We start from the raw sequence: 16300 nt of genomic DNA, 5'->3' as shown, positions 1-16300 counted from the left end.
TTGCTGGCTCTCAGCCAGTGCTGCCTCTCCCCTCCTGTGACAGCTCAGACCTACCCTGACCATCAACAAGTCAGAGCTACTATATTTATACCAAAAAAATGAAGTGAATTAGGAGCGTTTCAGTCAGGCGGTTTGAAATAAATATCATCTTTAATGTTAATACTCACAGTATTCACAATAATGGGGTTATAGTCTGCATGTGGACATTATTGTACTGTATGTAGACTGTATTTATGCAGTTAGAGTTTGAATAAACACCTAATGGACCGTCTGATTCTCTCTGTCTCTTGACCAGGACTTGGAGTTCCATGGCGTGATGCGGTTCTACTTCCAGGACCGGGTTGCCGGTAACTTCGCCACCAAGTGCATCAGAGTGTCCAGCACGGCGACAACGCAGGACGTCATCGAGACGTTAGCCGAGAAGTTCAGACCAGACATGAGGATGCTGTCCTCGCCGAAGTACTCCCTGTACGAGGTCCATGTCAGTGGCGGTGAGTTCCTTTTCAGACTTTCACAATCAGATCAAAATAATCTTGTTGCACTGTTAGGAATAATAATGACTTGACATAGTTAGCTCTCAGATGAACTGGTGTGTCTGTGTGTGTGTGTTAGAAGAGCGTCAGCTGGACCTGGACGAGAAGCCTCTTGTTGTTCAGCTGAACTGGAACAAAGACGACAGAGAAGGACGCTTCGTCCTGAAGAACGAGAACGATATCCTGCCCAAGGTCGGCTGCTCTGCCCGTTAACCTGTTTGACACATTAACCAGTCAGTTTACTAGTGAGCTGATCATCCATCCATTCATCCGTCCATCAACTGGCAATATACCACGCACATCCATGTTGTTTTCTGAGATACGTCATGTCTTTTTCTTGTGTATACCTGGACAAACACAAATGTTGATACGCCATGTTGAGATGCTGTATTTCCACAGCAGCTACACTGGAGATCAGGTGTTGAAAATGTTTGAATAATTTGAAACATCAGTTTTAGGTTTCAGGTTGTGGTTGGCCAGTTATAGTTCTATAATGCAAATGTCCTTATTTTGATCATATTTTGATCATATTTTGATCTGGGGTCTGTCAGAAAGCCTTATATTAAATGTAAGGTGTCATTAACAGAAGTATAAGTAAATGAATAGGGTGTAAAACTCAATTAAAATACTTCATCACACTTAATGTGATTAGTTGTAACTTTTCTAAGATGAATGAGGACAATTTGTTGATCGGTTTTTTCTGATTCTGTTTGTTCATTCTTTCAGAAATAAGTATATCTTTGCATACTGTAGGAAGCCACTCCACATAGTCTCTTAAAGCTCCTCACTCTTCTCTTTCTCTACCAGAAGAGTCAGAGTAACGGGCCGGAGAAGGAGAAGGACGGAGTGATTCAAAACTTCAAGAGGACTTTGTCCAAGAAGGAGAAGAAGAAGGAAAAGAAGAGGGAGAAAGAGTTCGCCCGGATCCCTGACGGAGATGAGCAGATGCTCAGCCGGGAGGACGGGTAAAACACACAAACACACACACCATCACAGTTATCCATCTTACTGTCTTGCTCTTACATCCTCCCAGTCCTTGGAGAGGATCTTGTCTTTTTTTTCAATGCCAAGAAAAGCACAGAAGTCTACAGAAGAGGAAAGAATAGTGATTTAAACTTTGACCTTTCTGTTCCTCCATCCATCTTCTTTTTCCCCCACTTCTCCCCGGTCATTCATCTCCCTCATTTTGTTGGTGTAGGGAAAACAGTCGTCTGGCGGCAGAGGTCTACAAGGACATGCCCGAGACCAGCTTCACCAGGACAATCTCCAACCCAGAGGTGGTGATGAAGAGGAGACGCCAGCAGAAGCTGGAGAAACGCATGCAGGAGTTTATGAGCAGTGATGGGAGGCCCGACTCAGGTATTTCAACTGTCAGCACATGAATACCTTGTTTACCTGTGTTTAACTGTGATCCTTTTTCTGCCGAACTCAACTTGAGCTCTGATCATGTACTCTACGAAAGGTTTGCATTTTAGAGCAAAAACCAAGCCAATAACTGCGCTCATTTTGTTTTGTCTGAGATAGGATAGTGTTTAGGATCCAGATCATCGCATGAAGTGCTGAAAAAATCCCAGGAATTTAATGGAATGCATTATAATGTTTTTCCTCTGTTTCATTATTATTAATCATTATTCATTATTATTCATTATTATGAAACAGAGGACATCTTTATGGACAACCATCTCTCCAACACTCCTTTACAGTAGAGTTAAAGCATATGAACATTCAACAGTTCATCAAGAGTTTAGAAAGAGCACTTCAGCAGCCTGAGACAAACAGCAGTAAGATTATCTTGCCAGATGATATTGAGCCTGTTTCCAGACCTCCAACTTGGCGCACACCTCAGATTTGTGCAAATTCAAATAGATCTGGTTTTGTGCTCATTGACACTGGTTCCAGTTGGAGAAACGGTGGATAGACACTGATGAGCCAAAACATGTGTACACCCCTGCCTTATATGCTGTTGGTCTTTTGAGTGCCACCAAAGCAGCTTTGACCCTACAAGACCTCTGAAGGTGCCCTGTGGTATCTGGCACTGAGACAGTAGCAGCAGATCCTTTTGAGTCCCTAATTTGTGAGTTGGATCCACCAGCATATCACCACCAGCATATCAGACTTGTTCCAGCAGGGCTTGTTGGGGAACCCCCAACAAGCCCTGCTGTTTCGGAGATGTTCCGACCCAGTGGTCTGGCCAGAGCGAATTGACCCTTTAGAGAGTTGCTGAGGTCGTCCATACACCTGCCCAACATGTTGACTAGGAGAACTCACTCTTCACTTACCGGGTAATACATCCCAGACCTTGGCAGTGCACCACTGTGACAAGTTAATCAGTGTTGTCATCCCAAATACCTGGCCCATCCTAGACAATAATACAAGACACATTTTATGAAACACACATCCGACATACAGCATTCTTTCAAACAACATACTTTTGTTGAAAAACTCCTACACCTTAAAGAGCTGCTTCAAGCCTAAAGTTTTTCCTGAAATTTAAAACCTGCTCCCAGATTCAAAATGACATCATGTAGAGATTCATGAGGTCCAGAAAACCTCAAATGACACAGCCAAAGACAATGCTGAACAAGTCTCAGTGTCCTCGGGTGGCTTAAGGCAAACCTGATGTGAATCACAGAGAAAATCTGCAGTGACCTCAACATCACAGTTCACCGCTGCTCCGCATCCAGTGTGACAGGGGTTGAGAAATCTGCAAGGAACGGCTGGTAGAGGTGATCTGCAGCTGTAATCAATATCAGTGGTGCATGTACAATGGACTGAGTAAAGGGCTATATTGACATTTTTTGCAATAAATAAATACATATGTGAAATGTAAGAAGCACTTTGGCTGCACATCACTGATATATCTGCATCGTGTTTACATCAGCGGGTCTGCTGAAGAGCAAATGTTGTTGGGAAAGTCTCTTGCTGACATATTTGCACACACAAACAGACAAAACGTTCATGTTGGATGAATGAAACAAACACGCTGACGGGTTCAGTGCGTGACTCAGGCATTACCTAATCACTCTGCCAGACAGACAGATGGACCAGTGAACTGGCTCTAAAAACAGCTCTAACCACTGTCCATATACAGTAGAGACACACACACACACACACACACACACACACTTGGTGGGACAGGGTGGCTTGTGGTTAGTCAATGACGTTCTCCCAGCAGAGAGTGCTATTTTAAAAAGCTCATTTTATGTAATGCCTCTGAAAAGCCCTGTTTGCTTTGCTGAAGACTCCCTTGTGGGATTTACTAAGGTGATCATTTCTAGTTGACACATCACGGTCACACAGCTCCCTGCGCCTCCAGATGAAAGTGTAGTGTATTATTTAGCTTTTATGAGCAGTGCTGTCACTCCCTTTAATTTAGTGATTTTTTTTTTTTTTTTTTTTTTTTTCTTGCAAGAGAAATTGTAATTTAGTACCTCAGATTCCCAAAGTACAACTTGAATTGTCATCTGTTTACACGTATTACTCTCAGCTCTGTATCTCTGTACAGACTAAAGTGAGGTTGGCATCTCAACAACTGATCATAGTAAGATTTATAATGTTGTATAAAAAATTTTTATGTTATATGAATTTATATTATTATTTCGATGGTCGTGACATCATATTCTGTTCAGATCTCAGTGAATTGGTAAATCGAGTTATATTGTATAAATGAAATTTAAACTTCAACTAAACAAAGACTATTTTTCTGATAATTGTCGTTCTGAAAGGGCAGCAGCAGTCGTCTCACTCTGCCTTATGGTATCTTCATTACTTTGGGGTTTGGATGATGTTTTGTGTCCCCTGGTCCAAATGTAGCTTCCAGCTGAATCATTTGAGTGTTTTGAAATTTCTGTGTCAAAAGATCAATTCTGAGATACAGAATATTTATTGGTCTCCTTGTGTTAAAACAATTAATGATCTCACCTTTTAATATGTTAGCATCTAAACGAGTAACAAAATGTTGCTGTTGTCCTGCAGGAGGTACTTTACGGATATACGCAGACAGTCTGAAGCCCAACATCCCCTACAAGACCATCCTGCTCTCCACGAGAGACACAGCTGACTTTGCCGTGGTGGAGGCGCTGGAGAAGTATGGACTGGAGAAGGAGAACCCCAGAGAGTACTGCATCGCCCGGGTAACAATGATCATCTTATTACATCTCCGTCACCTTCTAAGGTGGAGCACGTCCATCCTCTAGTCCCACAATGTACACTGAAAACACACTTCCTCAACCCTCTTATCTCGTCACCAAATGCACCTATCCTCTTTACATCGTCTACTTTGTTCACAGCCTCTCAGTACAATTAACACTGCTCAGTTGTACTCTTCTTATATCACTTGTAATCATATCCAGCTGTTGTGGTCACCAGCAAACACATATAGTGTTAGACTAAATGTTCAGCAATTACTTAATATATTTGACACTCAACAGATAGTTTTATTTTGGAGCACACTGTTGGCCATTGCCCACTGCTTAACACCTACATCCTCCAATTTCTCCACTAAACCCAACCTGGATCCTCCTATCTCATCAATAAACACCTCCGTCATCCTCCTGAGAGGCTGTGGAGAGGACAACCAAGCTCACGGTCACACGCACATACACATATATACGCACACACACACACACACACACACACACACACACACACACACACACAGGCAGATTGAAACAGAATGCTACTTGGCACAAAACTCTTTGGGAGGAATGCAATTCAATTGCTCTCAGACTGAGCGCTATAGCAGCAGATGCTCCATGTCTGCGTATGTGTGTGTATATTTGTGTGTACATGTTCGTGTCTTTTGCTGCAAGCCTGTGCATGCATGTGTTCATGATGGTGAACTTGGCTGCCCTCCCAACAGCCTCTCTCAACTGTGTCTGTCCTCTCAGATGGACTCCGGCTACGGCCAGTCATATGAAATAACTGCCGCCCCCACAGCCAATACACTGGACCACCCTCCAGAGAACACACACACACACACACACACACACACACACACACACACACACACACACACACACACACACACACACACACACTGTTGATAGTCAGTTGCAATTTGCTGATGAGACTAAAATGCTGGGAAAGTCCATTAGGTTAGTGAGCATGAGGAATAAGCACTTGTATACCAGCTAGTAGCATTTCAGCTTGTGTGTTTGTGTTTGGGGGGGGGGGGGGTTAACTAAGATCGGACTGAACAGAATGAAGAGATGTAGGGCAGATTTATACTACAGTCAGTTCTGTAAAGATAAACCATTAAACTGCAATATTTATTAAGCCTGAGAGCAGCATTTTATTGTGAAAAGTAAAACCATGAGAAAAGGACTGTTTTCAGAAATGGTTCACATGCTGGTTAATGGATCAAGACAGCCACTTCAAAACTAATGTTCTGCAACAACAGAGTCATTTCACAGCAAGAAGAAGTCCAACAATTAAAATCTAGTATATACTGTTGGTGTCAGACAAGCTAAATTAAGATTAGTCACATCCATGAATACATGAACTAAATACATGAATTTAATATTTAACCAAGAATCTTTATCTCTATGTAGATGCTGGGCCCTCCAGATATTCTGTTCTGAAAATCTGTGATCTCCTGCTGTCTATGAGAGAAACATCTCCGGGGATCTCAAAGTTTATCTGCAAACAATATGATTAGGAGCACATTCTCTGTTAAAGCATGTGTGTGAATTATGGTCTGGTCAGTGTTGGATTTTGGTTTCTTTACCTGCTTATCTGACTGACTGTTTTCTGTCTTGTTTTCTTTGCAGCAAGACGATAAGTCGGGCAAGGAGGTGATTCTGGATGATAGTGAGTGTCCGCTGCAGATCTTCAGGGACTGGCCCGCAGACAGAGGTAACACACACACACACACACACACACACACACACACACACACACTTTTTACTCAATCTGTCACAGCAAAACATTTATATTGTACAACTCCCACATGTTGTTCCTCTTTTCTTGGTCTCTACCTCCCCCTGCTGCTGCCGTTCAGTCATTACAATTTTGTTTGTATATTTTCTTCTTTTCTTGTTCTTTTGGTTTCCTCCTTTGTACAGCATCACAGAGGAAATAGGTCGTAAACATATACATGCAGAAGTACAGAATGGAAGATGACGATATATAAAATAATGTCTTAAAAATCTGATTGTCACTGATTAATCTTCTGGTCATTAACAAGATAATCCTTTGGGTGAGGAAGGTGATGTTTAAATGTAACATATTGAGTACAGGATTGTGTTCTATCCTTTGTCAGGTGCGCTAGTGTTCCAGCTGAAGAAGAGACCCCCTGACTACCAGGGGAGGAAGGGAAGAAAGATGGACGACAAGGGCCTCCGAGGGAAGGACGGCAGCAGCAGCTCCCTGCCACCTGAGAAACTGCCTTATCTGGTGGAGCTGAGCCCAGGTAAAACCACAACACACACATATACACACATATACACACAACAACGTAATGTCTGCTCCTGTGTTTGTGATTTTTTAATTATCATTAGTATCAACAGTGGAGCTTTAAGTAGTTTTATTACGAGCAAAATGAGAAGTAGTAGTAGTACCAGTAGTGACAGGCAGTGACCAGCAGGCATCAGTGCAGCTGCAGTAAGTAACATTCAGGGTTAAGCAAAGGTGAGACTCTTTGTTTACATGCAAAGGTTAGTGAATCACATGTGGCGACGTTATGGATGGATCCCAGTTGTTCTGTGGATTCTCTTCCTACCAGCATGATTTCCTCACTGTTTAAAAGCCACTGTAGGAAGTCAACAACTGATTAAATCTATATTGGACTCAGCTCTTAGCTGTATCATCCACAGGTTAATGCAGATGTCCTGTCCCTCCAGAACATATGTTAATGCATGACTATAAAAAGTATGTAGTCAGTGTGTCATTTGCCTTCAGGCTTTCCTACAGTAGCACCAGTTTAACATCTTTTAGCTCCAGCACTACCAGTGTTAGTTATAGCATTGTGCCCTCAGGCAGGAATTAGCTTGCATAGAAGCATGAATGTGAGTTTTTAAGATTAAAGTCACACGATATCAGGAAGCAGATATGGATCAGGTGAGATGCAGGTATGAAGTATGGAAATATCTTTATCAAGGAGCCAATGCAGACTGAGGCTAAATCACACAGAAATATCTCTGCCCAATCTGATTTTAGAACAGCAGTTAATAAGGTGACTTTGTCTAACGCAGACTAAGATAAAAACACTATCAATCAATGGATCAATCAATCTTTATTTGTATAGCACTTATCAGACAATCAATGTAACACAAAGTGCTTTACAGAATAAAAGCAATAAAATCCAGATCCAGATGAACTGGGTAGATTCCTGGAGGTACAGTTGTTGACACCAGATGTGGCTTTTTCAGAGGAAATGGCCACAATAAAACACTTAAACTTCAATACACTTGTTGTAGTTCATGTTGGGTTAATTTTATCCATGACATGATGATGAAATTTCAAGAAGGGAAGTTTTAATGATTTAAACATTACCAGGAAGGCACAAGGTGCATGGTGTACAACCAAGCTACGTAGCTGCCCAATTGTTTTATAATTCATTTAAAAATTCTTTTAAGTACTTTTAAGGCCAGACTTGGGCTGGTCTGAGCTTTTATCCCCCTAATAGCCGGGACGCAGTCTGAGATCCTCTGGTAGTGCAGTGCTGGCCATTCCAAAGTCTAGGCTGTGACATGGCCTTTGCTGTCAGACCCCCTAAACTTTGAAACAACCTGCCAGAGGAGATCAGACTTGCAGAGTCAGTTCCCTGGGTTATCTTCTTCACTTCTTAAGACAAATTTTTATTTAAAAAAAAAAAAATTTTATTGTGTGATGTATTTTTTATTTCGTTTTACTTTGATTTGTTTGAGTGTTTTATATTTGACTCATGTCAAGCACTTTGTTACTTGTATATAATTATGTACCCACGGAGCCTCGAGTGATGGAAGGTAGATGGTTCACTTTGGAGTTTTCAGAAGCCATTGTGAAAAATTACAAACTGAAATAGAAGTGTACAGGGTAGGTTGAAGGACTACAAGGAGGAGTGCAATAAAAGGTAAGTTGCAAAAAATAATAATGTCCTAGAATGCAGTATAAAAAAAATCCATCCCTCTAGGAGCATTTTGGAGTTACAAACCTCACCCGAGTCTTGCTAAATGTGACATTATTCAGCCCTAACAGCTTGTTTCTTGCTACTGATCCCTTTTTCTCTTTATCACCCTGTTCATCTGTCACCCCCCCATGCCATGAACTTAACTGGCCTGATGGTAACCCAAACTCTTCTCAGCACCACACTGCTTTGAACTGTGATGCTGGAATGGTATTGGGGGGAAACCAGTGGCTCTGGTCCAGAGATATACTAACATATCTACTTCATCTACTGTCAGGTTGATGGGTCACTGTCTGTGGAAAACAGATGGGAAATTGATTTGGTGGCTTTTGTAAATGTTGGAGACTGGGTCTGTGTGTGTGTGTGTATGTGAGTATGTGTGTGCGCCTGTACTTTTATCCTTGATGAGCAGTTCAGATGAGAGCTCAGATCAGACGTAAGGTGAAAAGGATTTGTCATGATCTGCTCATTCGTGTCAGATGAAACTCGTCCACGTCCTTGCTCTTTAAATTGCCAACCAGAGCAAAAATGGCAATAAAATGACTCAAAAGCCGAACAGCTACATTGATAGATACTTCATCCCTGCTTATGTTTGATTCGGTTGATTGCTGTATCACAGCGGCAGCCACATTATCAGACTCTACCTTCAGATTATAGCAAATTTGAGAGAATTTATAAAAGTGTGAAATACAAACTGAAGTGTTTTATGTTATGATGATATACAATGATATTCACTAAATTCTAATTTCTCAGTTTAATACCAATTTAGCACAACGATTAAGCTGTTTAAAGGTCCCATATTTTGCATTTCTTATTTGAGGTTTTCATATCTATGAGCAAATTTCAGGTAAACGCTCAGAGAATCCAAATCCTGTAAGGTTGTATGGTGGGTCCAGGTGGGCGGGGCTCGGGGCATGGCTGAGAGTAGTGACTACTTTGTTGTGACATCACAAAGTTACAGGAAGTCCTGATGGCTCATTTTGAGGATCAGTTTCTGAATACAGGCTGTGTGCATTTCTCTGTGGACTGAGCACTTTGATACTTTTACAGTATTAATATAGAACCTAAACTTGTTTTATAAGCAAACAACACATGGACATCTACGTTTATACTATATAGGACCTTTAAAAGATTTGAGGTGTCCAGTAGCAAGATTTTAAAGGAGAATTCTCATCAGAAACGGAAAAGAGGATTTTCCATTGTTATATTATCATATTATGACCTCAGTCAGTCTTCTTGCTCAGGCCCACAGAAATACTTTGAGTGTGTGTATGTTTGTGTGCCTTCCGTGCGATTAATGGGTTAACAAGGTAATGCTGCATTTTTCCTCTTTGCTGCATTTTCACCCTCTGCTATGTGTCTGTTTTCTTTCCCACCTTCTTATGGCATGGTGTGTTTGTGTATGCGACTGCCGGTGTGTGTGTGTGTGTGTGTGTGTGTGTGTGTGTGTGTGTGGGGCCTTGTGCATGTGTCCTTCTACTTCCTCCGCACCTGCCTGCCTGTCTGCCTAGGGCGAGGGAATCACTATGCCTACTACGCCTATCGGCACCACGAAGGTAAAAGAAATCCACTACACCACCTATGTATCTGTTTAAATGGCTGATGGGGTTGTGGGGGAGGTGCACTGAACCACGACTCCCCCTTTTTTGGCTGACAAAGATTGAACATATTTCCCCTGCCTAAATGCTGAATAGTATCTATGTTGTAGTTGTAGTCGTTTTGTAGGATTATTCATAATATAGGTCTCCTTATAAACAAGCATGGATACAGACCAGAAAATTTAGACAAAGACCATTTATGTGTTGATATTTTCTGCTGCCAGCTGGAATAAAATTTAAGATAATACACAAAACAGGCACAGTTCAGAATAAACATCTGTCAAATAAAGCTTCAAAGACAGTTTCTTAACATATAGTTTTGTAAAATTACTTATTCAGTCCATTAACCAGCTGACGAAAGCTTATATAATTTTGTTCTCAATGTGCCAACTACAGAAGTGAACTCTGGGAAATACATTTCTCACTGCAGCATTAGCAACAAATTCAAGACATACAACTTGGTATTTTCTTTTAACATTAAATGCTTTAAGTGTGCAGAAATCTGTCATGGAGTGTCTCTAGTATCTTTGTCTTCATAGTAATTACACAGTGAACTGCATCTGTAAGCAAAGTCTAAAAATGCAGTAGAGGAAACTGTCGAATTCAGTAATACCTTAAGACAATGTTAGTATATAAGTGTTGGAATGCAGCATATTATTATTGTGGATCTTAATTCAACAGTGATCTCTCACAGATACAAGGTATCCATGATCTCATATCATAACAGTGTTGCTAGTTTTCCTGGTAGCCTTGTTATGTTAGCTGCCTGTTGACTTCACTATTATTTTTAGAAGGTGGTTTGAGGTTCATTCATTTTCACACAGCCAGTGTTTGCCCCTTTCTGCTCAGTGAACTAATGTGCCGCTTTGCTTTTTACTAAACTCCTGTTTACTAATGATCAATAAATTCACTGCAGCCACCCACATTTTTTTTTTGCCACATTAGCTGTGCACATCCCAGTATACACCAGTTTGTATTGACTCTTTATTGCTGTGTGTGGACAGTCAATATGAGTGTGAGAGGTTGAACGTGTGCTACTACTTGTATAAGATTGATGTGAGCGCTGCACAGCCTGGTGCTAAATCTGAGTGTTTCTGTGTGTCCAGACGGATCGGACTCACGGGACAAACCAAAGCTGTACCGGCTTCAGCACAGCATCACTGAGGTCGGCTCAGACTGTACAGAGGACGGAGCAATCCAGGTAACGACACCACAAGAACACTTGGTTATGTACCGTCATGTAGCCGCCTGTCCATTTGACCCATCATGATATTAAGTTTGTATTGCACTTGGAAAACCAGGCTAGCTAAGGTCTACCTAGCCTGGCTTGCTAATGTTAGCACTCATTTAAACAGGTTATTTTTCGTTGATAGTTTTTCAACGAGTGCCGAGTCATTCACAAGTCTCACGTCCTCAGTTCTGTTTGTGTCATTATAGAACGCTAGCTAGCTAGCTTATTTAGCTAGCGTTTACTGCCTGTCTTTCATGGGTCCAGTTGTGATAACGGCAAATTACTATACTGCTAAAAATCACAGCAACAAGTTGACCTGGGGTATGGACAGGTTACTGAACGTGCCCACCGGGTCAGAGCTTCAGTTTGAAATTGAAACTTTTAGTATTTCTTGTTTTCTCCTTGTTACGAAGAATAACCCGCACACTGCTCTTACTCAGCATCACAATTTATTAATCATACTAACGTTTCGGCGCGAGTAAGAGCAGTGTGCGTGATACTCTCCCTTACTAGACTACAGTATTTCTTGTTTGAAAGTCATAGTTTAGTTAAACAGCACAAACAAATACGCCCATTTTCTCATAATCCATCCATGTCCTTGGAACGGTTAAAGCAAATTTGCAACAGGAGATTATTTCTTATCCCGTTAATTTAGTCACGTTTTAAACCCCATGCTTGCAACCCATACATTAACACATGAAAACCCTGCAGGACTCACACATTTATCTGCAGTTTTCTTTTAGTCATTTGTGAAATGTGATCTTAAAATGTTTGTGCCCACTCATACAGATATTGGTACCAGTCAAATTACAGTAGAAAAAAATAAGTAAATGTAAGGGGTGTTGTCACTGCAGAAACATGAATAAAACTTTTAAGTTCTTCTTTTCAGTGATTCAGTTTTACATACACAAGACAAAACAATCACTGATTTCAAAGGAACAATCTGATGTTCCTGATATAGCTGCTATAATGTGTGCGTGTGTGTGTGTATGTGTGTAGTTAATTGTGCTGATGTACCTGCCTTTGTTTGTCTCCAGCTGCTAGGTCCGGGAATTCTCCCGCATCACTGCAACCTGATGCACAGTGAAGGTATGGTGACCGTGACGCCGCACGGCCCCGACGCCGACACCTTCGTCGACGGACAACGTGTTACCGAGACAACGGTGCTGCGCCCCGGCTCTACCCTCCAGTTTGGGTCCGCTCATGTCTTCAAGTTCGTGGACCCAATGTTTGACCAGGGAGGGAAGAGAGAACCGGCGGCCATGATGAGGAGCCGACACAAGTCTGGGTGAGGGAACGGAGTTGATTGTGTGTGTGTTTGGGAACAGAAAAACTTCATCTCAAAATCTTCGTAGATTTGTGTGTCTTCTGTCCTTTTTTTTCTCCTTTTCATCTTCCCACTACCCTTCCTCCTCATCCTCTGTACACACTGTTCTCCCAACTTTGTGAACAGAAAAAACGAGGAGTGTGTTATTGTAGAATAAGGGAGGAGAGGATGAGGTTTGGAGTTGGCAGTCAGAGTGAGAGATGAAGGCAAGGAAAAAAAGGGGAGGAGGGAAGTCTGGGGTTGAGAGCATGAGGAAATGAGAGGAGAGGAAGAGCGGAGGTCTAGGGTTATGGCAGGCAGGCTGCCCTCTAATCTGATCAACATGCTGTTGGGTGTGGCCTCCTGCTTGCTGTCGTTTTACACACTAACAGCAGAAAGAAAGAAAGAGAGCGCACACCCGATAAGAGGAGAAGGGAGCATATGAGAAAGTTAGGGATGATTGAATGTGCCTTTAATGACTCAATGGATGACTAACACTGCAAAAAAGGAGAGAGAGGTGTGTAAGTAATCAATGCTGTAACTCACTGCTTTGTGTTTCTGCATGAATTAGTTCTTTTAAATGATTCAAGATCAAGACAAATTCTGTTTTAGCTTGTCCTGTGAACTTTTGAAGCATGTTAAAGGTTCATAGAACTTTCTGATGTGTTTTCTATAGTTGGCTTAATGTGTAAAAGGGAGGAATAAACCTTTTATTCCAGTATTTTGAAGAAAAAAATAAGCAGCAAACTGTAAAATAATTTTTTCCATTTTATCCATTGCATTTCTGCAACAGCACAATAGTTTGGTTGCTTGTGTGTTCAGTAGCTAGTTTGTGAACCTTCTGGACAGATTTTGATTAACACTTACAGCTAGAGAGGATGATGTAATCAGCAAGTGAACCTGCAGGCTCCTTGTCCTGTGAACTTTATCTCAGTGTTTGGTTTTCATCTTGTTTTGTCCCAGTTTTTTTTTACGTTCAATGGGCTTAGATTAGACGATTATCACTAATATTTTATATTCAGTCAGGCATACATTGGCTAGGAGGCTAGGAGTGTCCTCAAAATAAAATTGGATGAATTATCAGATTATCAGATTAACTTTGGAATGTGTTTTTACACACAATGAGGACTGTGGACTTTGTCCCTCATCTCTTACATTGGAATTCAGATGGCTTTTCTTAATGGCCAGTAATGAAGAGGAGGAATGATTACAGCAAGCAGTGTTAATATGGGGACTGTTGTTTTAAGACATTGATCATTTGTGAACCTGTCCTTTACAAATGTGTAGTTTTTTCCCCAGTTCATGCAACAGGCCTGTGGTGACATTTAAAGCTGCACCAATCAATCATTCTATATTAACACTAGATTAAATGACGTCAGGAGTCACTCATAGTGATGAAGACGCAGAGAATTATCACCTGACTCTACAGACCCCCTCAGCTCTGCGTGGCATTGTAGTGTCTTTCAGCTTATCGTTTAGGTCCATCACTCCCATCAGTATAATTCCCAGCAGTGGACAGATGTTTTCACTGAAAAAACCCACTGTGTATGACCTGCCCAGCACCGAACGGCAAAAAGTTAGCGGTTACCTAGAGAACATGGTGGAGCTTTTAGCAGCTGAAGAGCCACATCTTCCCCTTAGGGACTGGTGGGAACCAAAACAGAGTTTAAGATAGAGTGAATATTGGAGTTACATTCGTCAACTCTGTGTCTGCTGGATGTGTGAATAGGCCACTGTTTGCTAACACAATTGCTGCATCAACTTGATATGGTGATAATACATCAGTGATGAGTTAACAGCTTGTTTCACTGCCATCCAATAGCTGAAAAACAATTATTGAGTGGATCAGAAGATTAATATTAAAATCATTTGTCATTAGTGCATCTTAAGTGTATTTAAATTATAGCAGCCATCCATCTTTAAATTTTATATTTAGCAACTTCTGCTTCTTGCTGCCACAGACATGCAGGGGTTGAGGCATGGAGGAGTTTTCTGATTCTCAGATGAGTTGGAAGAAGAAAAAAAAAAAAAAAAGTCTCTGTAACGTCTGGTGAGTTAACATGAACCCCATCTGTCATTTAGTGCAGCTCAGTGTCACCTCAGTCTGGAATATGAGCCTGACGTTGTGGATGTGGATCCCTGCGGTTTTCTGGGCAGCGCTCCAATGCTCTGCTGTACAAACTTACAAGGATACCTAGTTGAGTCAAGCTAGAGACACATCACGATGTTTAGGACGATTAGAGCCACAGTTTGGCGTGACAGCAGGTTTTTAAGAAGCTATTTGGCACCAGGTTCTGGCAGCTGAACAGATGATCTTGTAGCGTATGAGTGTTCAGAACTTTAATCTGCTGCCTCTCAACTTAGTCGGGACCGTCATCAATGTTTAGCATTAGTCAGTGAGAGAGGAGCATGAAAGCAGGAAGAACAGCGGAAGTCTGGAAAGAAACATAATCTTTGTCCATGTTTATTTTGATTCCATGTTGCTATTTTACCATCGGCTTAGATGTTTTTGAAGCTAAATTTTAAACGCAATGCCTTTTAATCCTTCTGAAGTAATTTCAGGAAATGAGGGGGGTTGATTTTAACTGATTTTACACTTCTATCATTTATTCACTTTATATTTAATTTGATTAGATCTGAAATGATAAGCAGATTAATCAATTAGTCAGTTGACAGAGAATAAATTGTTAACTCTTTTAATAATCTTTTGATGAACTTCTTGAGCAGAAATACCAAAAAATTTCCTGGTTCCAACTTCTTAAATGTGAGAATTTTCTGCTTTTCCTGCTTCATGTCATACGAAACTGAAAATCTTTGGTTTTTGGATTGTTAGTTAGCATTTGATGACATTTTTCACATTTTATAGACAAATGGATAGGAAATAAAGGCAGATTGATCAATAATGAAATGAATTGTTAATTGCAGCCCTAAAATTGATGAATCTTTAAAGATTAATGGGTGGAAGGGGCTTGCCCTGGTTTTAAGTTGGTTTGACTTGGTTATGAATGACAGAAGATACTTTTACAGTTACTCATGTTAATGTAATTCTGAGCTCGTTTCTGTTATTGTGTCATTGAGTTATTGTGTGTGATTAAACAGTGTCTTTAGGGGTGGCACATAAATCTAAAACAAAGGTAAAGGTGTTGCTGTCATTCTGTTTTCTATTCATCATGAGGAGGCGACCCATGGTCCATCCAGTAGCTACTGTTATTTTTAAACCTTTGCTTGTTTTCTGGATTAACAGTCGTTCTAATTTCTGATATGTCCACTGCAAATGTCTGTTTTCAAAGGCTGAAAACGCTGAACTTTGTCTGCATTAGTGTGAACAAAGGTTGAGAAGCCTTATCGGTGGCGTGATAGAGTTATGCTCAATATAAAATAAATTGAAAAAGTTAAACGTTTGCAAAAAACTAAACAAAAAAACTGCTGGAATTATTGTTTGAGATGGAAAATCTGTCTCATTTCTCCATCCATCTAACTGTTCATGGTTTAACCTTCTTCCACTGCTGGTGGTTATTGTGTTAC

At 40.9% G+C, this 16300-nt stretch overlaps 1 protein-coding gene across 1 annotated transcript in view; it reads left to right on the top strand.

The window, feature by feature from the left end:
- The first annotated feature begins 295 nt into the window (after positions 1 to 295).
- Positions 296 to 16300, top strand: part of afdn (afadin, adherens junction formation factor) — a 72475-nt gene continuing 56470 nt past the window's right edge. Inside the window, exons 1-10 of the mRNA XM_022764433.1 lie at positions 296 to 491; positions 613 to 725; positions 1341 to 1498; positions 1732 to 1892; positions 4509 to 4666; positions 6305 to 6389; positions 6796 to 6945; positions 10152 to 10196; positions 11345 to 11439; positions 12507 to 12757. Coding sequence (XP_022620154.1) covers positions 317 to 491; positions 613 to 725; positions 1341 to 1498; positions 1732 to 1892; positions 4509 to 4666; positions 6305 to 6389; positions 6796 to 6945; positions 10152 to 10196; positions 11345 to 11439; positions 12507 to 12757 — 1391 coding nt within the window. The 5' untranslated portion in view covers positions 296 to 316. The remainder of the gene's footprint in view (positions 492 to 612; positions 726 to 1340; positions 1499 to 1731; positions 1893 to 4508; positions 4667 to 6304; positions 6390 to 6795; positions 6946 to 10151; positions 10197 to 11344; positions 11440 to 12506; positions 12758 to 16300) is intronic.

This window comes from Seriola dumerili, unplaced genomic scaffold, assembly GCF_002260705.1.
Source record: "Seriola dumerili isolate Sdu_G_001 unplaced genomic scaffold, Sdu_1.0 BDQW01000025.1, whole genome shotgun sequence".
Classification (NCBI taxonomy): domain Eukaryota; kingdom Metazoa; phylum Chordata; class Actinopteri; order Carangiformes; family Carangidae; genus Seriola; species Seriola dumerili.
This window is presented reverse-complemented; position numbering and strand designations above follow the sequence as displayed.